The sequence below is a fragment of the Anas platyrhynchos genome, chromosome 19 (genome assembly GCF_047663525.1).
Source record: "Anas platyrhynchos isolate ZD024472 breed Pekin duck chromosome 19, IASCAAS_PekinDuck_T2T, whole genome shotgun sequence".
Lineage (NCBI taxonomy): Eukaryota > Metazoa > Chordata > Aves > Anseriformes > Anatidae > Anas > Anas platyrhynchos.
This window is the reverse complement of record NC_092605.1, coordinates 9,042,812-9,060,664: the sequence shown is the minus strand read 5'-3', so window position 1 is coordinate 9,060,664 and position 17,853 is coordinate 9,042,812. Positions and strand designations below refer to the sequence as shown.

The window sequence follows — 17,853 nt, the reverse complement described above, 5'->3', positions numbered from 1 at the left end:
GTACTGAGGTGACCTTGGTAAGGCAGGATAAAGAACTTCTTATGTAAAGGTGCACTTCCTGAATTATGGTAACTAACTCTGTTCTCTTAGGTCCTTTTCCCTGCAAGGCCATCTCCAAGATCTACTGGCAGACGACAAAGAATGGGTAAGGTCGTGGTGTACCCCTTCCCCTTGTGGTGTTGGCAAGAAGCACTTAGAGGGTGCAGTGTGTAATACCATAAGGGTCCTTTAGAGTGACTTTGTAAGACTTTTTTGGTCTTTGTCTTTGAAACTGTGCTTGCTCCTTACTTCAGCATACCCCACTGTCTTTTTCTTCAGGCTTCCTTACATTATATTCCAAGGAGGGATGCCCCGGGCTAGCTATGGTGACCGGCACAGTATCTCTGTTGTCCACGGCAGCCAGCAAACAGCGTTTGACTTCACATCGCGGGTGATAGACTTCTTTATCATCTTCAGTTCAGAGCCTACTGCAGGTATGTGATGACAGGGCATTACTAAAGAATTAAGTAGTCGTGCACTCATCTAGAAATCTGCTTGGTATAAGCAATATGTGAAATGTGAAGGAATTGAGTTGTCTGGGAGCTTTTTGAGATTTAAACAGAGAGATTTTGCCATTTAAAAATGAAGTGTAAAGTACCAGCAGAAAGAATGGTCTGGTTGTAAATGCCATACATTCCTCAAAAAATTAAGCTACTCCATGTCTGTAGAAGCTGGACACTGGACATAACCAGGTTATGAAATCAGAATATTGCTGTTTAAAAACAGCACTTCAAAGGAGGCGATAATTAAAAACAGAATTCACTCCCACTGAGACAGTGTTTCTTTTAATTACTACCTGGATTTATGACTAGGGCTCTGGGTAATAAATCAGAGGGTGACACAACCAAGGGTCAGGATATACAGAGAACTTACTTTACTCACTGCTGGTGAACCTGAGTGTAAACAGTTCTAATACTGAATAGCACTCATCCCACAACATGCTTAGATTTTGTCAGATTTTTACTTCTACTTTGTTTCCTTTGCTTCCCCTATACACGTTTTTTTCTTTTAATGGAATTGTCAGGAATTTCCCCAAAGACTGTTTCTCTTGTGCCGGTGTAGTTTTTGCTCCTGGTTAATTTGAAGGAACTGAGTATAAAATTGCTATTTCAAGCTCCACAAATGTGCAGTATTAGAAACTGTGTCTAGACTCCCTCAGCTTGGTCTGAGCCCTTTTAGGAGCACGTAGGCAAATCTTCCATCTTACTGAATCTTCCCAGGTTTTCTGGTTTGCCTAGTCGAGTAGTTTCCAAACCTATTTGTCTTGCATACTGCAAGCGGTGGTGGTGACAGCTCCCAGCTACATGCTGTGCAGCAGGAGGCATTCAAATGTGTAGATGCAGGTTGGCTCCCTCTGGCCTATTGTACAGAGCAGACCACAGATCCCGTGGAGGAATGTCTTGGGAGTGCAGGCATAAAGAAACAGCTTTGGTTGCGTTTTTTTTTTTTTTTTTTTTTGGGGGGGGGGGGGTTCCTTCCCTACTGGTCTTTAACAGACCTTCTCACGGCACTGAAAAAGCAGTAACGAAATAGGCAGACTGTAACTGAGATGAAGGGCCTTTATATATTTGTTATTATAGACTTTACCTATACAAGGCTGCTTTTTTTTAAACACCTTCCAAATGTGCAGAACCTGTAAGTCTAAACCTTCAAGCTTCATAATGCCACTAATTTTGAGGTGCTGTTTAGCTTCTTAGCATTAAAGAAACTGGTCACTTTAACTCTCTGTGAAGTTGTCAGAACTGAGATTCAAGATGTTAGAACAAAAGTCTTAACGATGAAATGAAGCTGAGATTTTTGTAGTTAAGAGATTGACTTCTATTCGTGTGCAGGAACTGAATTTTAAGACCCTTTAGGAAGAAGTAACTGAGATTAACAGGTTTTATGTTTGTACTTCCCAAGGATTGAAGTATCCGGTTAATACATCTTCTAGTGGCTACAGACAGGAGCTGCTACAGGAAGCTGAAGCTGTTGCACTTAGACAAGGAAGTTTTTTACAATAAAATGAGGTTTCTGTGGTTGACAAGCTTCCTTGTGGCTGATTGCCTAAGCTTAGTGGATGTACACAGCTTGCCTTGTTTGCCCTTAAGCAGTCTTCCCTGCAACGGCAATACGAAGGTATTAATTGTATACCAAAGCCACTTAATTTAATAAGCACAAAGCTCATGCGTTGCAGCATGAGGTAGGTGGTGACTTTCCACTACCCTGAATATGCTGTGGAAACTCTTTTTCTTAAAAAAACTAATCTTCCTGTTTTCTTTTACTTTTCATCATCATGTGGATGAGTGTATGTCAGTCAGCAAGCAAACTAGAATTTTTATATTTCAGCAACTTGAAATAAATTCATGCCATAAGCAGTGAGCTGTGATATGTTTTTGTAAGGAAAATATTTTTAAAAGAGTGTATATGGTTAATGTTGGCAGTAGCAGTTACAGTGCAGGGCTGATCATGTAGTACAGGTATGATATTACCTGTTCCGTATGCTGAAGTCCTGTAGGTAATTGTGAATGACATCAAATAAAGTAAATAAAACTGAACATGAAACGCTTTTTCAGGAAGAAACTGAACTGATTAGTTTTGTGTTATGTCTGTGGCCAGTCTGAGATGAAACTTGGGATGTCTGTCTAAGTGGTGCCAAGTACTAATTACTTGAAGTTAATTCTACTGAGTGAACAGCCCTGGTATGTGCTTGCTTATAGGCTTGCCTTCTTGCAAGAGTATTCCAGGTAGTGAAACAGCTGAAGAAGGGAAGTAAAAGTACAGGTTAGCAGGGAATGTCAGTGAGGAGCTCCTAGTTTGCATATGGCTCATGCTGTTTATGACCCTGACCCCTGCTGATGCGACACGTTTACAGCTATACATTCATTTACGTTTCCTGTAGCTTTGTTAATCATTATTGGTGTGAGCTGATCCATGCTTTTGGTGTTCCTCAACATTTGCTATTGTGGCTTTCTTACATTTGTTACTGCAATGCTGTTCTTGTAGACTGATTTTTTTTTTCCACTTAGTTTAATTCTAGTTACAATGAAAAAATCTTCTTGATTGTCAGGTGTCATCTCTAAGATTACAGTAACAGATTTCTTTTGTGATCCTGTTTAATGAATGTATAAATAAATACTGGATGGTATGTGTACTCTTTAAAAACTACAGAAAATGTGGCACAACATACTAGAATCAGGGGAAACTGAAGAGTAAGGGAACTGAATCATAAACACTTGTCAGCTCAAGCAGAGAAGCACTCTGCAGAACCCAAGGCATTACTGGGTTTAAGCAGCTTAGCCTAGATGGACTGCGGTCCTAACACAGTACTAAATGGGTCACTGCTGGGGTGTATGCATGTTTGTCCACCCCATGCTGTTAATTAGCTGTAGGTAAGCAGAGTTCTGGCTGTATGTATCTGTTCTGGTGAATGAGTGTGTGTTATTTAGCCATGGATGTTACTATTTTTATATTATTCTTTGTGGAATCAATGAAGAGTTGCTCTAATGGTCCTAGCAGTGGGGTAAAGAAACATGATATCTGTCCTGATATCTGTCTTGGAATCTCTTAATATTAGTGCCTCAATAAGCCCAGTTAACAAGGAAGCATTTAGAGGTATTGCCAACAAAAACATGTTTCTGTAGAGCTCCATGACAGCAGTTTTCACGTGAGCCTTATGGGAAGCTTGTTTCTATAAATTTTGGAGAGTCTTTTTTGTTAGCATTAATGAATTTTGTTTCTGCAGAGTTTGATGACCCTTCTGCAATGGTGGTGCTGGCAGAAGAAGAGTTGGTAGTCATAGACTTAAAATCCGCGGGCTGGCCAGCAGTCCATCCTCCATACCTGGCTTCTCTCCACTGCTCAGCCATCACCTGCTCACACCACGTCTCCAACATCCCGCTGAAGCTGTGGGAGAGGATTATCAGTGCTGGGAGCAAGCAGAACGTTCACTACTCCAATATGGTAAGGCAGCTGGAGAGGTACACGTGTTCCTCTGCATTTCAGGAGAGCACAACCGCTCGTTATGTGGGTGGTCTGCGCTTCTGACAGTGCCTGGGAAGGGATGAGTCCCAGCAGATGCTGCCCTGCCTCTTAACAGGATTGAGAAGGGCTTTTTCCCAGAGCACCACCAATGCAGTTGGTCACGTTGGGGGGTTAAAATGTGATGTTTCTTCAGGCTTTGACAAGCTAGAAGGAAAGTCTGAGTGTTCCCAGCTGTCAGTGGTAACAAACTTCTTGTTTAGAAGCATGAAGCTTTTAGCACAGCTTCTTGAGGAAACGTGTAGTGTCTTCCACTAAAAAGCACAGCTGGTGTCAGAACAGGAACATCTAATCCAAACAAAAGCTAACAGCATGAACTGTTTCACTGCCACTTTCACTGAAGTTTGTGCTCTTGTGCTGACCGTATTCTCTTCACACTGTCACTGCTAGGAAGTCACGGTCTTCCCTTAATGTATTTGTAGCCATGGCCAATTGATGGGGGCACCAACATAGCTCCAGATCCTCCTCAGAGGGACCTGCTTCTAACAGGGTATGTACCTGGCTGTTATAAAAATAAATAAATAAATAATAATAATAAATCAAGGAGCCCTTTCCAGTTTCTGTTCTTCCTTTTGAACTAGCTGAAGCTTCTCTGTTAAGATTGAAGGCTGTTCGCCTTGTAGAGAGAAGGCTACAATTCTAGCAACCCACTTCTGAGAAGTGGTATTGTAGCTTTTTAAGACTGGCCGCTTCTGAGCAAACAGGCCATGGTGTCCACAGATAACCTATAATGCTGCCTTATTTGTGTTTCTGAAATATTATCCATTCTCCCCACAAAATGCCAGTGTAGAAGTGCAGGTGGTAATCCAGACAGGTTCAAAGGGAGCGATGTAAATGCAGAGCTCAATCTTGCAGGTTTTGAAGCTCTTTTTTTCCAGTCTTACACTCTTGTAAATCTCAAGAAAGAGGTTAGCTTGGGCTCCCGTCTGTTTTGATCAACATGAAAACAGATCTAGCTAGGCAGTAGAAGGAATTAGCTAGCAAGAGGCTGCCTCGCTTTTAAGTATTTCTCTGGGCTGTTCTTCAGACAATTCATTCTTGATGCAGCAAATTGTTAGAAGTCTGTAGCCTTAGGTTGGACGAATGTTGGCAATTTTTACCTGGAGAACTAAGATTAAAGCCTGTCCCCCCCTGCTTTTCCAGTAACTGTGTTTTTTAGGATGCTTCATTCCCTCTATGTGCCAAGCTTATTTCCTTTCCAGTGCTTTTTGGAATAACTTTACATTCTGTACCAGTGTCAGATCACCAAGAACAAGCTGCATTTAAAATGAAAAAGCAGGGCTTTCTCTTAAAGCTTTATTTTGCAACGGCTTGGGGGTTTGTAAACAGTGTGGTTTAATCTTTGGCTATCTTCTTTTCCTTTCTGTTTTATCATCATCTGGGTGATTTGCTGTGCTCCTGTATGATGAGTGCTTTCTGTAATCCTCCCCCATGTGATACAGGCATGAAGACGGCACTGTGCGATTTTGGGATGCGTCTGGTGTCTGCTTACATCTCCTTTATAAGCTAAGCACAGTGAGAGTATTTCTCACAGATGCTGACCCCAATGACAATATGAACACACTGGGGGAGGACGAATGGCCTCCACTTCGCAAGGTAAGATGGTTATTGCTTGTGGAAGCTTTCAGAAAACCTGAGTAGTTTCTGATTTGGGGCATAATCAATGCATCTGTGAAGACCACCCTCTGTATTCTCTCACCTAGGTTGGTACCTTTGACCCTTACAGTGATGATCCTAGACTTGGGATCCAGAAGATCTACCTGTGTAAATACAGTGGATACTTGGCTGTAGCTGGCACAGCAGGACAGGTATTGAAATATTCCAGTCGTTATAAACCTTGTTTTTAGTGCAGCTTGTCACAGTGCTACTTGGAGGTGTGTTAAAATTGGCAACACTCATTTACAGAGCAGTAAATCAATCCAGTTGCTGGAAAAGTTTTGTGGTTCTCTGTGTTCTCTAATCTGTGTTTTAGACTTTATCTAATGCTTTAGCAGCTCTGAGAGGTGCTATGGCTTTGGAGCTGCTGGGGCGGCCGGTGGGTGGGAGGATTACTAGAACAATAGAAGCTGTAGCAGAACTTCTCTTCCTTTCAGGTACTGGTGATGGAACTGAACGATGAAGATGCAGAGCACGTTGTTGACCATGCTGAAGCAGATCTCCTGCAGGATCAAGAAGGCTATCGATGGAAAGGTCACGAGAAATTGAAGACTCGAGATGGACCTGTCCGCTTTGAAGCTGGTTTTCAGCCATTTGTCCTCGTCCAATGTCAGCCACCAGCCGTGGTCACCTCATTGGCCCTTCACTCTGAATGGAAGCTCGTGGCCTTTGGTACTAGTCATGGTTTTGGGCTTTTTGACCACCAGCAGAAACGACTGGTCTTTGTCAAGTAAGTATCTTCTTTCCAGGAGGTCTGTGGTAATTGCCCTTTAAAGATGGCATGGAACTGCTAACTGAGCATGTCATGAGAAGAGGTTTCTCGAGAGTAGTCAGTATAGCAAGAAGCCCTGCCTCGTTGGACTATGTCCTTGAAGATCTTCAAGAATATAAATATGTTCTTGTTCTGCCAGGTGTGTACGTCCTGTTGGACTCTTGGGAGTGATTGCCACCCAGTAGAAAGTGACAGTGTGCCTACTGTCTCCATTTTTTCAGATGTACATTGCATCCCAGTGACCAATTGGCCTTAGAAGGGCCACTGTCTCGGGTGAAATCCTTGAAGAAGTCCCTCCGTCAGTCATTCAGGCGGATCAGAAGAAGCCGAGTGTCCAGTCGGAAGCGACGAGGAGGTGGTGGAAATGCCTCAGAGGTGAGGGGCCCACCTTTTGGGATCTTGTCTGTTTGGAACTTATGGACCCCTGATTAACTGCCTAGAGCAGGAGATAGTTTGCAGACTTGCTATCTGTTGGTATGAGGACAATAATGCAACTTACAATGCTGCTTGCTATTAGATAAAAGCGGGGTTTTAGAGAAAACGTACTGTATGTAGTTGAACCTGTAATTCAGAATGTACCTGCTCCCTGGTATGACATTGCTTTCCCTTTCTATTTCTTCCATTCTTGCTGTTTCACTCTCCTCCCTATCTGTTTGCCTGACTGCCAAAATACCTCCTCATCTTTGAAGGTGCAAGAAGCAAATGCCAAATTTGACCAAGACGCACTGCAAGAAATGGAACTGGCTCCAGTCCAGAGGAAGATTGAAGCCCGCTCTGCAGAAGACTCTTTCACTGGCTTTGTGCGCACCTTATATTTTGCTGACACCTTCTTGAGAGACAGTAAGTAGAAAAAACATCTCCTTTCTTCTGAACATTGTTCTTCCTTCTGCCAAGTGATGCATTAGGTTCTACTGCCAGGAAATTTCGGCACCTTCTGTGTCCTACTTTGCTTTGTGCTGAAAAACTAATATAGAACAAGAACATATGCTGCCAAGCACAATTGTTACCTAGTCATTCTGTCTGCTGGCTAATACAAGGCAAGTAGTAGTTCATTTGTGGGTGCAGCCTGTCTGTGGTTTTCAAATGTGATGGAATGCCATCTGACTTTTGAGTACAAGTTTTTTCCTTGTCTCATTGCTCTGAAGTTCATCCTTGACCCCAGCTTTTGATATTAGCGAGGGTGACAGCAGCTGTGCATCAGAGCCCAAAGTAATACTGTGCTTGTTTCCTCTGCTCATCCATGATACAAAAACATGAAAACCAGATGCAGCAATTGTGGTGAATGATGGGAACACCACTCTGTTCCCTTCACTCACGTGCTGTGTCCTCTGTTCAGGGCTGCTGACGGAGAGACATTGGAAAAAGAAGTACTAAGGAGCTGTAATTTCCCTGGCCAGTCTGCCTTGTTATAAAGCCTTTTAGTCTGCGAAGAAAGGGAGGATGTATATAGCTAGTGTGTTTAAGGAAAGCAATTACCCAACGTTGTCACGGATGTCTAGCTCATGAGCCCTCTCGTTGCTCCAGGCTCCCGGCACTGCCCATCCTTGTGGGCAGGCACCAATGGAGGTACGGTCTATGCCTTCTGTTTACGTGTTCCACCAGCAGAAAGGAGGATGGATGAACCTGTCAGGGCAGAGCAGGGTAAGTATGCTTCAAGAAAAGTGTCCTAATGGATCTGAGATACCACTTGTGTAACCACGAGTTACACGTCTTTGACCACAGAAACAGAAAAGCAAAGTAGCTTAGTTACTGCTGTGTGAGAGAATGGAGCTAAACGTGGCAGTGTCTGCGATAAGCAGCGCTCACTTCAGTAACTGAACTGAAGAGTAAGTGAACTCCATCACTCTTGGATGTACCTTAGCTTCAGTTCTCACTGGTTTCACAAATTTAAATTTGCATCAGCTGACACTGAAGTTTGCCATCAAGCCACACTGTGCATATACCTTATCCTGACAGCTGAATCCATTATCTTTATGTAATAATAGTTACTGTTTAACATGAATCATTTGCGTTCACATATCCTTGAAGTCCGAAATCTTTTTAGGCAGTATTTCTGTAGAAAGTTTCTATACAAATGTTGTAGGTCTCCAGCTCTGAGAGGACATCTGAAGTTTTAACATAGCACCTCTAACTAGACTCCTCTTTGGTTTCTTTTCTGGTTGTTTGCTTTTCATCCTCATCTTGCTTGGCTAGCCAAAGAAATTCAGCTGATGCACAGAGCTCCTGTTGTGGGTATACTTGTCTTGGATGGGCGCAGCACACCTCTGCCAGAACCTCTGGAAGTAGCACACGATCTTTCTAAGAGCCCTGATATGCAAGGCAGCCATCAGCTACTGGTGGTGTCTGAAGAGCAATTTAAGGTGAGTATCACTCAGGAGGGACATATGGACTGCACATAAATCTGCTGAAGAGCTGAGCAGTGTTCAGCGGAGTGTGTGAGGCTCATAGGAGTGCTCATTCTTCTGTACCTACATAATACTCCCAGGACAGCATTTCTGTTCAGTACAGTCCAGAAATCAAGTGCGTGCTGACAAATTGGGTACTCAGCATAGTGGTGTGCATGCTGAACATACACGTTTTATTCCTGTACTCTTTAGACAAGGCTGCCTCTGTTTTTTGGGAAATAGCTTTTGCTGTGGTTACTTGAGTGTAATGCTGTACCGAAGCAGCAATTGGTAGGCATTTCTATGAAGCAACTGAAAAGTTTCTTGTTTGGCATGCTAACCAGTCAGCGCAAAAGAGAAGGCTTTAAGTAGCTTGCTGTAGGCTCACCCTGGCTTTTGAATACAGAAGAACGCACAGTTAGTGTAAACCCATTTTTTTCTGTAATAATTTGTAGCCAAATATGGAAGGATTTTGAGAGAACCAGGAGAGAAATGCAGTTTGCAGCCTGGAGGGTAAAACTGCTTGATGTCGGAACAGAGACAGATTTTAGCCCTGACTGTGGCTGATTTACTTTTTATCCCAGGAAGCCAGGTTGACTCAGGTTACACTTGTGTGTGTTTGCTGTGAATGAAAACGCTGTTAGAGGCGGGGGAGCAGCAGATGTCCTGGGGTGGGGCGGCTGCCACTGTGCAGGAAGGAGATGTCAGCGTTTGGTTTCTGTTGACAGGTCTTCACGCTACCCAAGGTTAGCTCCAAACTGAAGCTCAAGCTGACAGCACTGGAAGGCTGTAGGGTACGAAAAGTGACGGTTGCTAACTTTGGCAGCTGCAAGACTGACGATTACAGTGAAAATGACCTGGCTGTCCTGACTAACCTGGGAGACATTCAGATCATCTCGCTGCCCTTCCTCAAGTTACAGATCCGCTACCCTTGCATCCGTAAAGAGGATGTGAGTGGCATTGCATCCTGTGTCTTCACCAAATATGGCCAAGGTGAGGTGTGCTTCTCCCAGATTATCTGCCTCTATTGTGTATTTGGAACAGTGGAATTGCAATTGTAGGGCTTGATGTTTAGAACTGGCTGTATATATATGTGAATATTACATGTTTGTTGTATGTTTCTGACCAATACCAGTTGCCAACAGGTACTGACACAAATTATCAGAAGTGAATTTATTCCATTATTGTTAATGAATACATTGTTTTTCAGCGAACAGGTTGGATGTTCCCCGTAAGTAATTTCCATCTGGCCATCCTCCTGCTGTTTGGAGATAAGAGAATAGCTCTCTAAGCAGCAGGTGTTGCAGGCTGCATTGTACCTGCTGTACATGCCTGTGGCTCAACACTCAAACTGCAAAACTGGCAGCCAACATCCTATGGCTGCTGAAAGTTGATCTTGGCTTTGCAGTTCGGTGTTTACATCTTTCTGTGTCCTGTGCTGACACTTCTGAAGAGCAGCAAAGCAGTTATCTTTCAGCATGATAAATTATGCCATCTCTAGGCTAGCCACTCCTTGGGAAACTGGGATATTATCTTCCTTGGTGATTATGCAAATCCTTTCTGCCAAATAGAGAATATGCTTAGGTCCATGGTGGTTGTTTTTTGTGTTATTTTTTTCACCTCTGTTTTCCTGGACTTAAGAATTGCTTATAAATTCATGATCTTCTGCAGGTTTCTATCTGATCTCACCATCAGAGTTTGAGAGGTTTTCTCTTTCTACCAAATGGTTAGTGGAGCCCCGGTGCATTGTCGACGTGCCAGAAGTTTCAAGCAACAATCATGTGCACACCAGGTCTGGCATGGAGAATTCTGCAAGAAAATCCAGGTAAAATCTGTAAAACTCATGCACACTGACTATGTCTGAGTATTGGAATCTGCTTCTGCCCTGTAGATGATATAAACAAGGCTCTGGTATGAGCTCTTGTAGTTTGTCTCCCTTTCCAAGCTGTTAGAAGTCTTTTGGTTACAACATTCCTAGGTGGATAGGCATGAGGAAGTGCAACCTTCTCCCTGATGGTTTTTCTACTTGCAGTACACAGCAGTCAAGCACTGGAATTGGTGTCCCCAAGCTAGAGTCATAAAGTGTAAGCTCTGGCTTGCTTTACTTGTTTCCCGGTGATGTCTCTGACACCTGACTCTTGCACACTTTGGGGGCTGTCTGTTGCTGAAGAGGATGAACTCTTTATCTCAAAGGGGAAGATCCGATGTTTCTCTACTCAGAAGCTCAGCAAATAACAGATTTGATGCTCATGGAAGTCATATAGGATTTTTTCCCCAAAAGATCACAGAGGTTCTCTGGTGCCCACAGATTTCTTTATCACCAAGACGTGCTGAAGCCCTTACTACATACTTGCTCAGCAGGCTGTTTAGTTAGCATGCAGGGGAGTTTCTTGATGCCAGGAGTATTGATGAGTTCTTTGCGTCCTCTGCCTCAGTGTTTGTTTTTCTGTCACCTTTTCTTTTCTAGGGGATCAGGAAGGAGTTCAAGTGACTATGGAGAAGATGGTAAGCACAAATGATTGTCCTTAATGTAGCCTGGTGACAGGTAAACCCTTCATCTCCTATTGCTACAGTGGGTATTTTCTACATTAGAAAGGGGAGAGCAAAGAGGGACATGTGGGGAACACTGCGACACAGCAGTTGTTAGCTCTAAGGTAGGTTGCATGTGACAAAATTGCCTAGGAGGACAGAGTGCAGCTTTTGCTGGAAGAGATTGTGGGAATGTGAAGTCTGAAATTACAGACTATACCTTTTGCTAGCTGAACTTGTCTTGCTGATAAAAACAACTCCATCTGTGAGAGGCTTTAAGGATTAGTTGTGAAGCGTTCGGTAAAGTCAACAGGTACTTATGAGAAAAATATTCAGTTCTGTTTTGGGTTTCCACAAGTGCATGTTTCATGAGAAGTGGAAATACTGTTAGATAAGTGTTTTTCTACTTTTTTTTTTTTTAGAAAGAAAATCTGGGAGGCTAATGGAACACGCCTTACTCAATGATGAAAGTGAGTGAAGTCTTGCTTCTGACAGGGCACCTTTCTGGGTGGGGAAAAAAAAGAAGGTTGCTTGGAATTTTGTGTGTTCCAGCACTCAATTCCAATGGATCTGCAATTACAGCAGACTGGTAGAAATACTGGGTTTTTCATGAATCAGTAGAAGTGAGGGGTTGGACCGATAGTCATGCCCTAAGGCTGGGGTTGTTCCACATAGCTGCATTTACCACAGTGATAAGAGAAGTTTACTTTCCAGTAGGACTTGTGTAAAATGACAGCTGGAACAGACTGTTCCTTTTGGTTCTCTGGTACACTGGGACTGGCAACGCTTTCTCTGGCAAATGACTGCTTCAGTCCTTTTTGCCAGCCTGTTTTAAAATCTCGTACTATTGAAGAGGGAATGATGTTATAAGGTCTGCCCTCTGTGGTGGGAGGCAGGTTTTAGAGGCTGTTCTGCCGGGAACTGGAATGTGCTCGTCTGATGCCTTGAAAGCAGATCTCCACTGCCTTGGCTCACTGCTTTGTTTAACTCTCTGCTTTCCAGAGGTCCTGAAGGAGATCCAGAGTACTCTGGAGGGGGGCAGAGGGTGAGTATCAACTGACTGCTGTTCCTGATGGGTGGGGATGGCAAGGGAGGGCCTTTCTAGTGAAAGCAGGGGGATGTCCACCACGATGCTAGTGTTCCTTGTGCTGGAATCTGATCATGTATGTGTCCCACAGACTATCGAAGTGAAAATAATGAGAGAGATGCAGGTTCTCTTTCACGTGTTGTCCCTTTACTTTTTTTTTTAATGAATAATGCTTTGTCTCTTTCTCTCCGAAAAGCAGGAGAGATCACATTCCCACATCCCAAAGGAACAGGACTCTGAGTATTCGCATACAGGTTTCTATTTGTGTCAACCCGTACTGATCTAAGGGCAGGCCACACGGGCTTAGTTGGCCGAGGATGGGACTTCTGTAGTTTTAATCCTATCTTGACACTGTCACTTGGACGTGTTCAGTATCTCTGCTCCCATTCTGTCTATACAGTAAAGCTCAACTACCACCATGGGTGCGGGGCTTTATCTTATCTCCCTAGAGGACTCATGTTCAGGTGACAGGGGCTACGGAAGTGGAGACAAAGGACTACTGTTTGCAACGGATGCAGGAAGCTTGGTGGGATTGGTAACTGCTGGTGTGTAAGGATAGGTGACTGCCTGACATGCTCTGCTCTGCGCACTTCCTCTGGACACTACCTAATCCTGGTCTTCTGTCAGCAGCTGGGAGTGGATGGCACGATCCTGCATTGTGATAATGAACCTTCCCTTGTGTCATTGCAGGAGCTATGCAGAAAGAAATTTGGCAAGAAGTCCATTAGGCCATGGACTAAGTAATGGAGGAGGTAGGTGAGGCTAAAGATGTTTCAGGCCAAGTGAAATAGCCAAAGGAAAGAAAATGTAGAGTGAAAGTTCTTACAAAAATCAGCTTATTTAAAATGGTTTGTGGTAGTGCAGAACTCTGGTCTGAATTTTCAGGCTGGGAATCCGCTGGCTGTATGATGTAGTACCACTGTTCAGCACGTTATGTGCCACACAAGTAAATTTGATGCACCGGTTGTAAAGGAAGAGAGAAGAATCCTTTGAAGGCTCCTTTGTGACTCTTAATCTTGCCATAAAACTATCCTGAAAGGTAGTCATTTGCTCACAGCAATAATCTGTTGGGACTTCATAAGTACTCTCAAATATATGGGTGCTTTCACTAAGCAGAACAAGATGCGCAGAATTCTGTGCTTCTGCTTTTTACCCTTTTCCCATTCTCTGTGCTTGAAAAAATGTCTGAATAGTGACCACAGCAATATGCGAGTCTGTATTCATTCCGAAAACCCATGGGCAGAACATGGGAGTAGAGGGAAGGGAAGGTTGTGATGCAGGAAATTGTCTTTCAAAATAAGCCCACATTTAGTGTAGGGGTGTGTGTGAAGATATTCCTTGTTAGAGCTTTTGGACCCAGTGAGAGTTCTTGTAGTTGATGGATTGGTACATGTCAGTGGGCCAAGTTAGCTGTCAAATTCTGTTTTCAAGAATGGCTTTTGCTTTCTTATACTCCACAGCAGACTGACCAGAAACCATCAAGGACTTTCCTGGCATTGGATTGTGTGCCATAACACTACTGATTGGGCAAACCGTCCCTGGGGAGAGGGCATCATTGCTCCTGGCATCGCAGGCTACTGAGCTGCAACTTGCATGCATATGCATGCTTGCCTCTGCCTCCCCTTTTAGTGCCTCATTAGACATCTCCTCTTGGAGCCCGCCTTGCGTTAGGACAGAAGTGGATTGCCAGGTCTGATGCACCACAAGCCTCTGAGTACATCTAACTTTTAAATGTTTGCACATTTCTCTTTTCTACTGGGCTGGGTTTTAAATTATAAATGTTACTGCCTTGGTGCAGGATTTTAATAAACGCACACTGTTACCTCCAACTGGTTTAAAATTATTTTTTGTACAATTTTTAAAAATCATATGGGTATTTCAGTTTTAACAGAAACATTTTAGAAATTTACTTTAAAAAAACAAAACATTAAATAATATATGCTAGATTCCTGTGACTGCTGTATGTGGTATCTGAATGAGTAACTGGTTTTTATTTGTTATGGTACTGTTAACTGGCTTTATGGATTTGAGTAGAATCTATTTTTGTAGACATTCAAATCAGAGGAAAACTAATTGAACTTGATTTTGTTTCAACACTACGTTGCTTTTTTGAAATAAAACTCTGAATTCCCTTTTGTGATCCTTGTCTGCTCTCATATCTATTCTTTCCATCAGCAAATTTTTTGATACAGGGCAACAGGCTCATGACCACTTACCTCTTGACGAAGGTGGAGCTGTTCTCTGAGCTGCAGAGGCAATGAACACTCCTGTAGATGGTGTCCTCATTAAGCAAGGTGGTTGCTTGGAGAACATGCACACGGCAAGCAAGCTGGATATATCATAGTCCCGCAATTCATACATCATGCTGCCGGAAAAGAACACTGGTTCAGATAATAGTCCCTGGAAAGTCATCTGCTAGCTTGTCCTGAAGTAACTTGGATGATAATGGCACAGAAAGGGAGGAAAAGTTGATCTGGCAACATTTCTGTACTAGGCAGCCATTGGATTATGAATTGAAGCTGGTGAAACTCCACATAGGACTGGTTTATTAAACTTTAACATTTTGGTACAGGAACACTAGTTTGCTCCTTTGTTCCTGACCTAATGCTACTTTCCTCTTTTTGAGCTAAGAAAGAGAACAGAGTATTTCCTCTAACTTGCTTGTAGCACAATGTAAATCAGTGAGAAAGAAGGCTAAATCCTCCCAGACTGTGTGCTGAGCTGTTGTCCTTGGCATGCTTTGGAAACCTGCCTCTGGAAGCCCTCCTTAGGCCCTGTTTTTATCTTCTTGAGCAAGGCAGAGTGATGATTTATTTTCTAGAGTGCTAAAGTGGCACTTCCTATCCTGCAGGAGAATATGGCTGTTGAGTTTCTATTGTTCAGGTGAAGTTTCAGCTGCTCTTCCTTCTAGGAGTACTGGTATCTCCTTTGAGACCTAATTTAGACCTATATTTCAATAAGGTTTTAGAGAGCCTACCATCTGACTCGGAAACTAGTTTGTCAGACCCCACCATTTCCTTATTTCTGCTAGCTTCATTATTTCCTTGTCTCTGTTGCTGCAGGATTGAGGCTAACAGAAAGGTGGCCTGCTGTTTTCCACTTCTTGTGCCAGATGTTGATGCTGCAAATTCATAGGAAGTTATGATTTAATCAGCAGCATCTGAGCTGGTGTGATCATATGCACGGCCCTGGTTGCACCCAGCTGCTCCTTTCTGCTCCTCACAGATGGTCTGATTCTAATGCCTTTTCTGAGTATTTCATTTGTTGGCAGGCTTGGGGAAAGTGACATGGCAGCGCTGCTCAGAAAGGTCAAAGCAGTTCATAATGTCTCCCCTTTCTTGCCCATATTGCTTGAAAAATTCAGTAAGTCCCCTATTGGACAAGTCACAATTCATACCCCTTAGTGAATTTGGTTTTAAAAATAAAACTTTACGTATCTGAGCTTCTCCTTATTTTCTTGTAAGCACAAGCCAGTCTACTAATGGGATTGCAGCTAAGGTAAACAGAGGAGTAGGTTAGGTTGTGTGCTGCAGTATGGGACATTCTTACTAGCAATACTTATGTGAACACTACAGCTGAAGGATGCACTGGAAGAAGCTGCTTGGCTTATTGTTGTGAGCAAGGCATTAAGAATCCTATATTAGAACTGCCATGCCTAAATGCAGGAGAAAGAAAAGGAGCAAAGCAGGAGGAAGACTGGAATTCATATGCTGTGTCTTCAATTGTATTCTGAGTTGAGGAGAGGGTGGAAAGTTTCATGTGATATTCAGAATTAGACTGGATTATTTTGTGCTGTCAGAAAACCCCAACCAAGTAAAATCAATGACAGGATGAGTTGTTCATGAAGGACGCACTCTTGAATGGATGTCTGTAAGCAGATTGTGAATGTAATAGGGGAAAAAAAATCCCTCTTGAATCTCTCCCCTTCAGGAATTGCCTTCTGAGTCTTGCTTTTACCATTAGTCTGCCTGTCAGCTGACAGTAGTAATAATAGCTCATTTCTGATCAGAGGTTTTAGCTGCTGCCAAACTCTTTGAGTTTTGTGCCTACCTCTAAGTTTCACTTGAACTGCTTGTCTGGGATCCCTGTTAGCAGCTTGCTGTCTCCAAGAGCTAATGCTTAATGCTTGGAAGCACTCAGAGGGCTCATTGGCCCTTATTAACTTTACTGCCAGTCAGGCTTTGGCAGTGCTCTCACCCTCTTGTGCGCCATGCAGTCTTTGGGATCTGGCATCGTATAGTGCCCCTTCACTGCAGGAGCTGAGCTGCTGTTAACAGTGGCTGCCAGTGCTTGAAAAAATTCCTTCTTATAGCTGTGCTGGCAGCATGTCCCCTAGCCCCTGCAGACCTGTTTCTCTGCAGAGGGGAAAGTCTTGTATGCACAACTAAAGAACAGTCCAGATTTTCCACATCTCAGTACAGATATTTGTATGTGATATGGGATGCTGCTTTATAGTAGCCTGAGTTTCAGGTCATACGCTTCCTCATAATGTGAGCTCTTTCATAGGGTTGCATATTTAGTGCCCAAATTTTCTGGTTCTAGAAAATCTTGGCAAGAGGCTCATTTTCAATAGTAAAACAGACTTCTTCAGATATTTAGCAACTGAATCTTTGCTGAGTTTGTCTAACAATTCCATAAAAAGTACTTTTCCTTCCAGTATTATGTCCCTTCTCATTGTAGTCATAAGGCCTAAGGCAGGCCTGGTTAGTGAGAAAATGAAGTTTTTTACAGCTTAATTGGTCAGTTTCTTTGAATGTATGGTTTGTAACTATTGCAGCTAGAATAAATGCATACCCCATTGGTTGCCTAAATTCAGCTTGCGGGGGATACCCTTGGCTACATCGCCTTATGGATTGGAATGTTGTTAAGAGCAGGACTGTGATCTAGTGTTAAATTAGCAAGGGTGAAGAATGAGGCACTGTTTCGTGTAGAAATGTTCTTCTTGGAAGTCCAACAGCCCTTCCTAAGGGCACATTTGACTTGGTGATCTCTCTCAAGAAAAGGCTGAGATCGTGTTGCAACTGTAGCTGATTCACTGAGGTAAACCTCAGTGGGAGGACTATGGATCCTTCAATAGCTGTCACAAGTTGTTGGTCACAGAAAACTGACAGCTGCAAGCCCATGTGATGGGATTATTTCCACATAGTTTATCAACCTCCTTAGTCATGATGGCTGTGGGGAGTTCGACAAGCTTTCCGCATATAAGAGGACCAAAAAATTCTTGTGCTGTAGCAGGAGGATAGCCCTTGAGATCATCCTACTGTTGATTAATTTATGTCCCAACTATTGTTTGGGTGTAGAAATGGTCCCTCTCAAGCACAGTGATTTTGTAAGTGCCTTGGGTAGTAGTTTCTGGCTGAGGAAAG

The 17,853-nt window shown here is 43.1% G+C and overlaps 1 protein-coding gene across 8 annotated transcripts in view; it reads left to right on the top strand.

Annotated features, from left to right (window-relative positions):
• Positions 1–14,627, top strand: part of LLGL2 (LLGL scribble cell polarity complex component 2) — a 34,001-nt gene extending 19,374 nt beyond the window's left edge. For 2 of the 8 annotated variants that reach the window (XM_038165352.2, XM_038165353.2), the window contains exons 9-27: positions 91–145; positions 319–473; positions 3,764–3,981; positions 4,482–4,549; positions 5,502–5,655; positions 5,763–5,867; positions 6,153–6,445; positions 6,709–6,862; positions 7,177–7,327; positions 8,012–8,128; positions 8,681–8,847; positions 9,600–9,864; positions 10,543–10,696; positions 11,339–11,376; positions 11,823–11,870; positions 12,403–12,445; positions 12,684–12,741; positions 13,178–13,239; positions 13,948–14,627. In XM_038165352.2, coding sequence (XP_038021280.2) covers positions 91–145; positions 319–473; positions 3,764–3,981; positions 4,482–4,549; positions 5,502–5,655; positions 5,763–5,867; positions 6,153–6,445; positions 6,709–6,862; positions 7,177–7,327; positions 8,012–8,128; positions 8,681–8,847; positions 9,600–9,864; positions 10,543–10,696; positions 11,339–11,376; positions 11,823–11,870; positions 12,403–12,445; positions 12,684–12,741; positions 13,178–13,231 — 2,297 coding nt within the window. In that variant the 3' untranslated portion in view covers positions 13,232–13,239; positions 13,948–14,627. Of the gene's footprint in view, positions 1–90; positions 146–318; positions 474–3,763; positions 3,982–4,481; positions 4,550–5,501; positions 5,656–5,762; positions 5,868–6,152; positions 6,446–6,708; positions 6,863–7,176; positions 7,328–8,011; positions 8,129–8,680; positions 8,848–9,599; positions 9,865–10,542; positions 10,697–11,338; positions 11,377–11,822; positions 11,871–12,402; positions 12,446–12,683; positions 12,742–13,177; positions 13,240–13,372; positions 13,907–13,947 lie in introns of those variants that run through there. The other 6 variants (XM_038165359.2, XM_038165358.2, XM_038165356.2 and 3 more) reach the window with 6 other exon arrangements.
• The last annotated feature ends 3,226 nt before the right edge of the window (positions 14,628–17,853 follow it).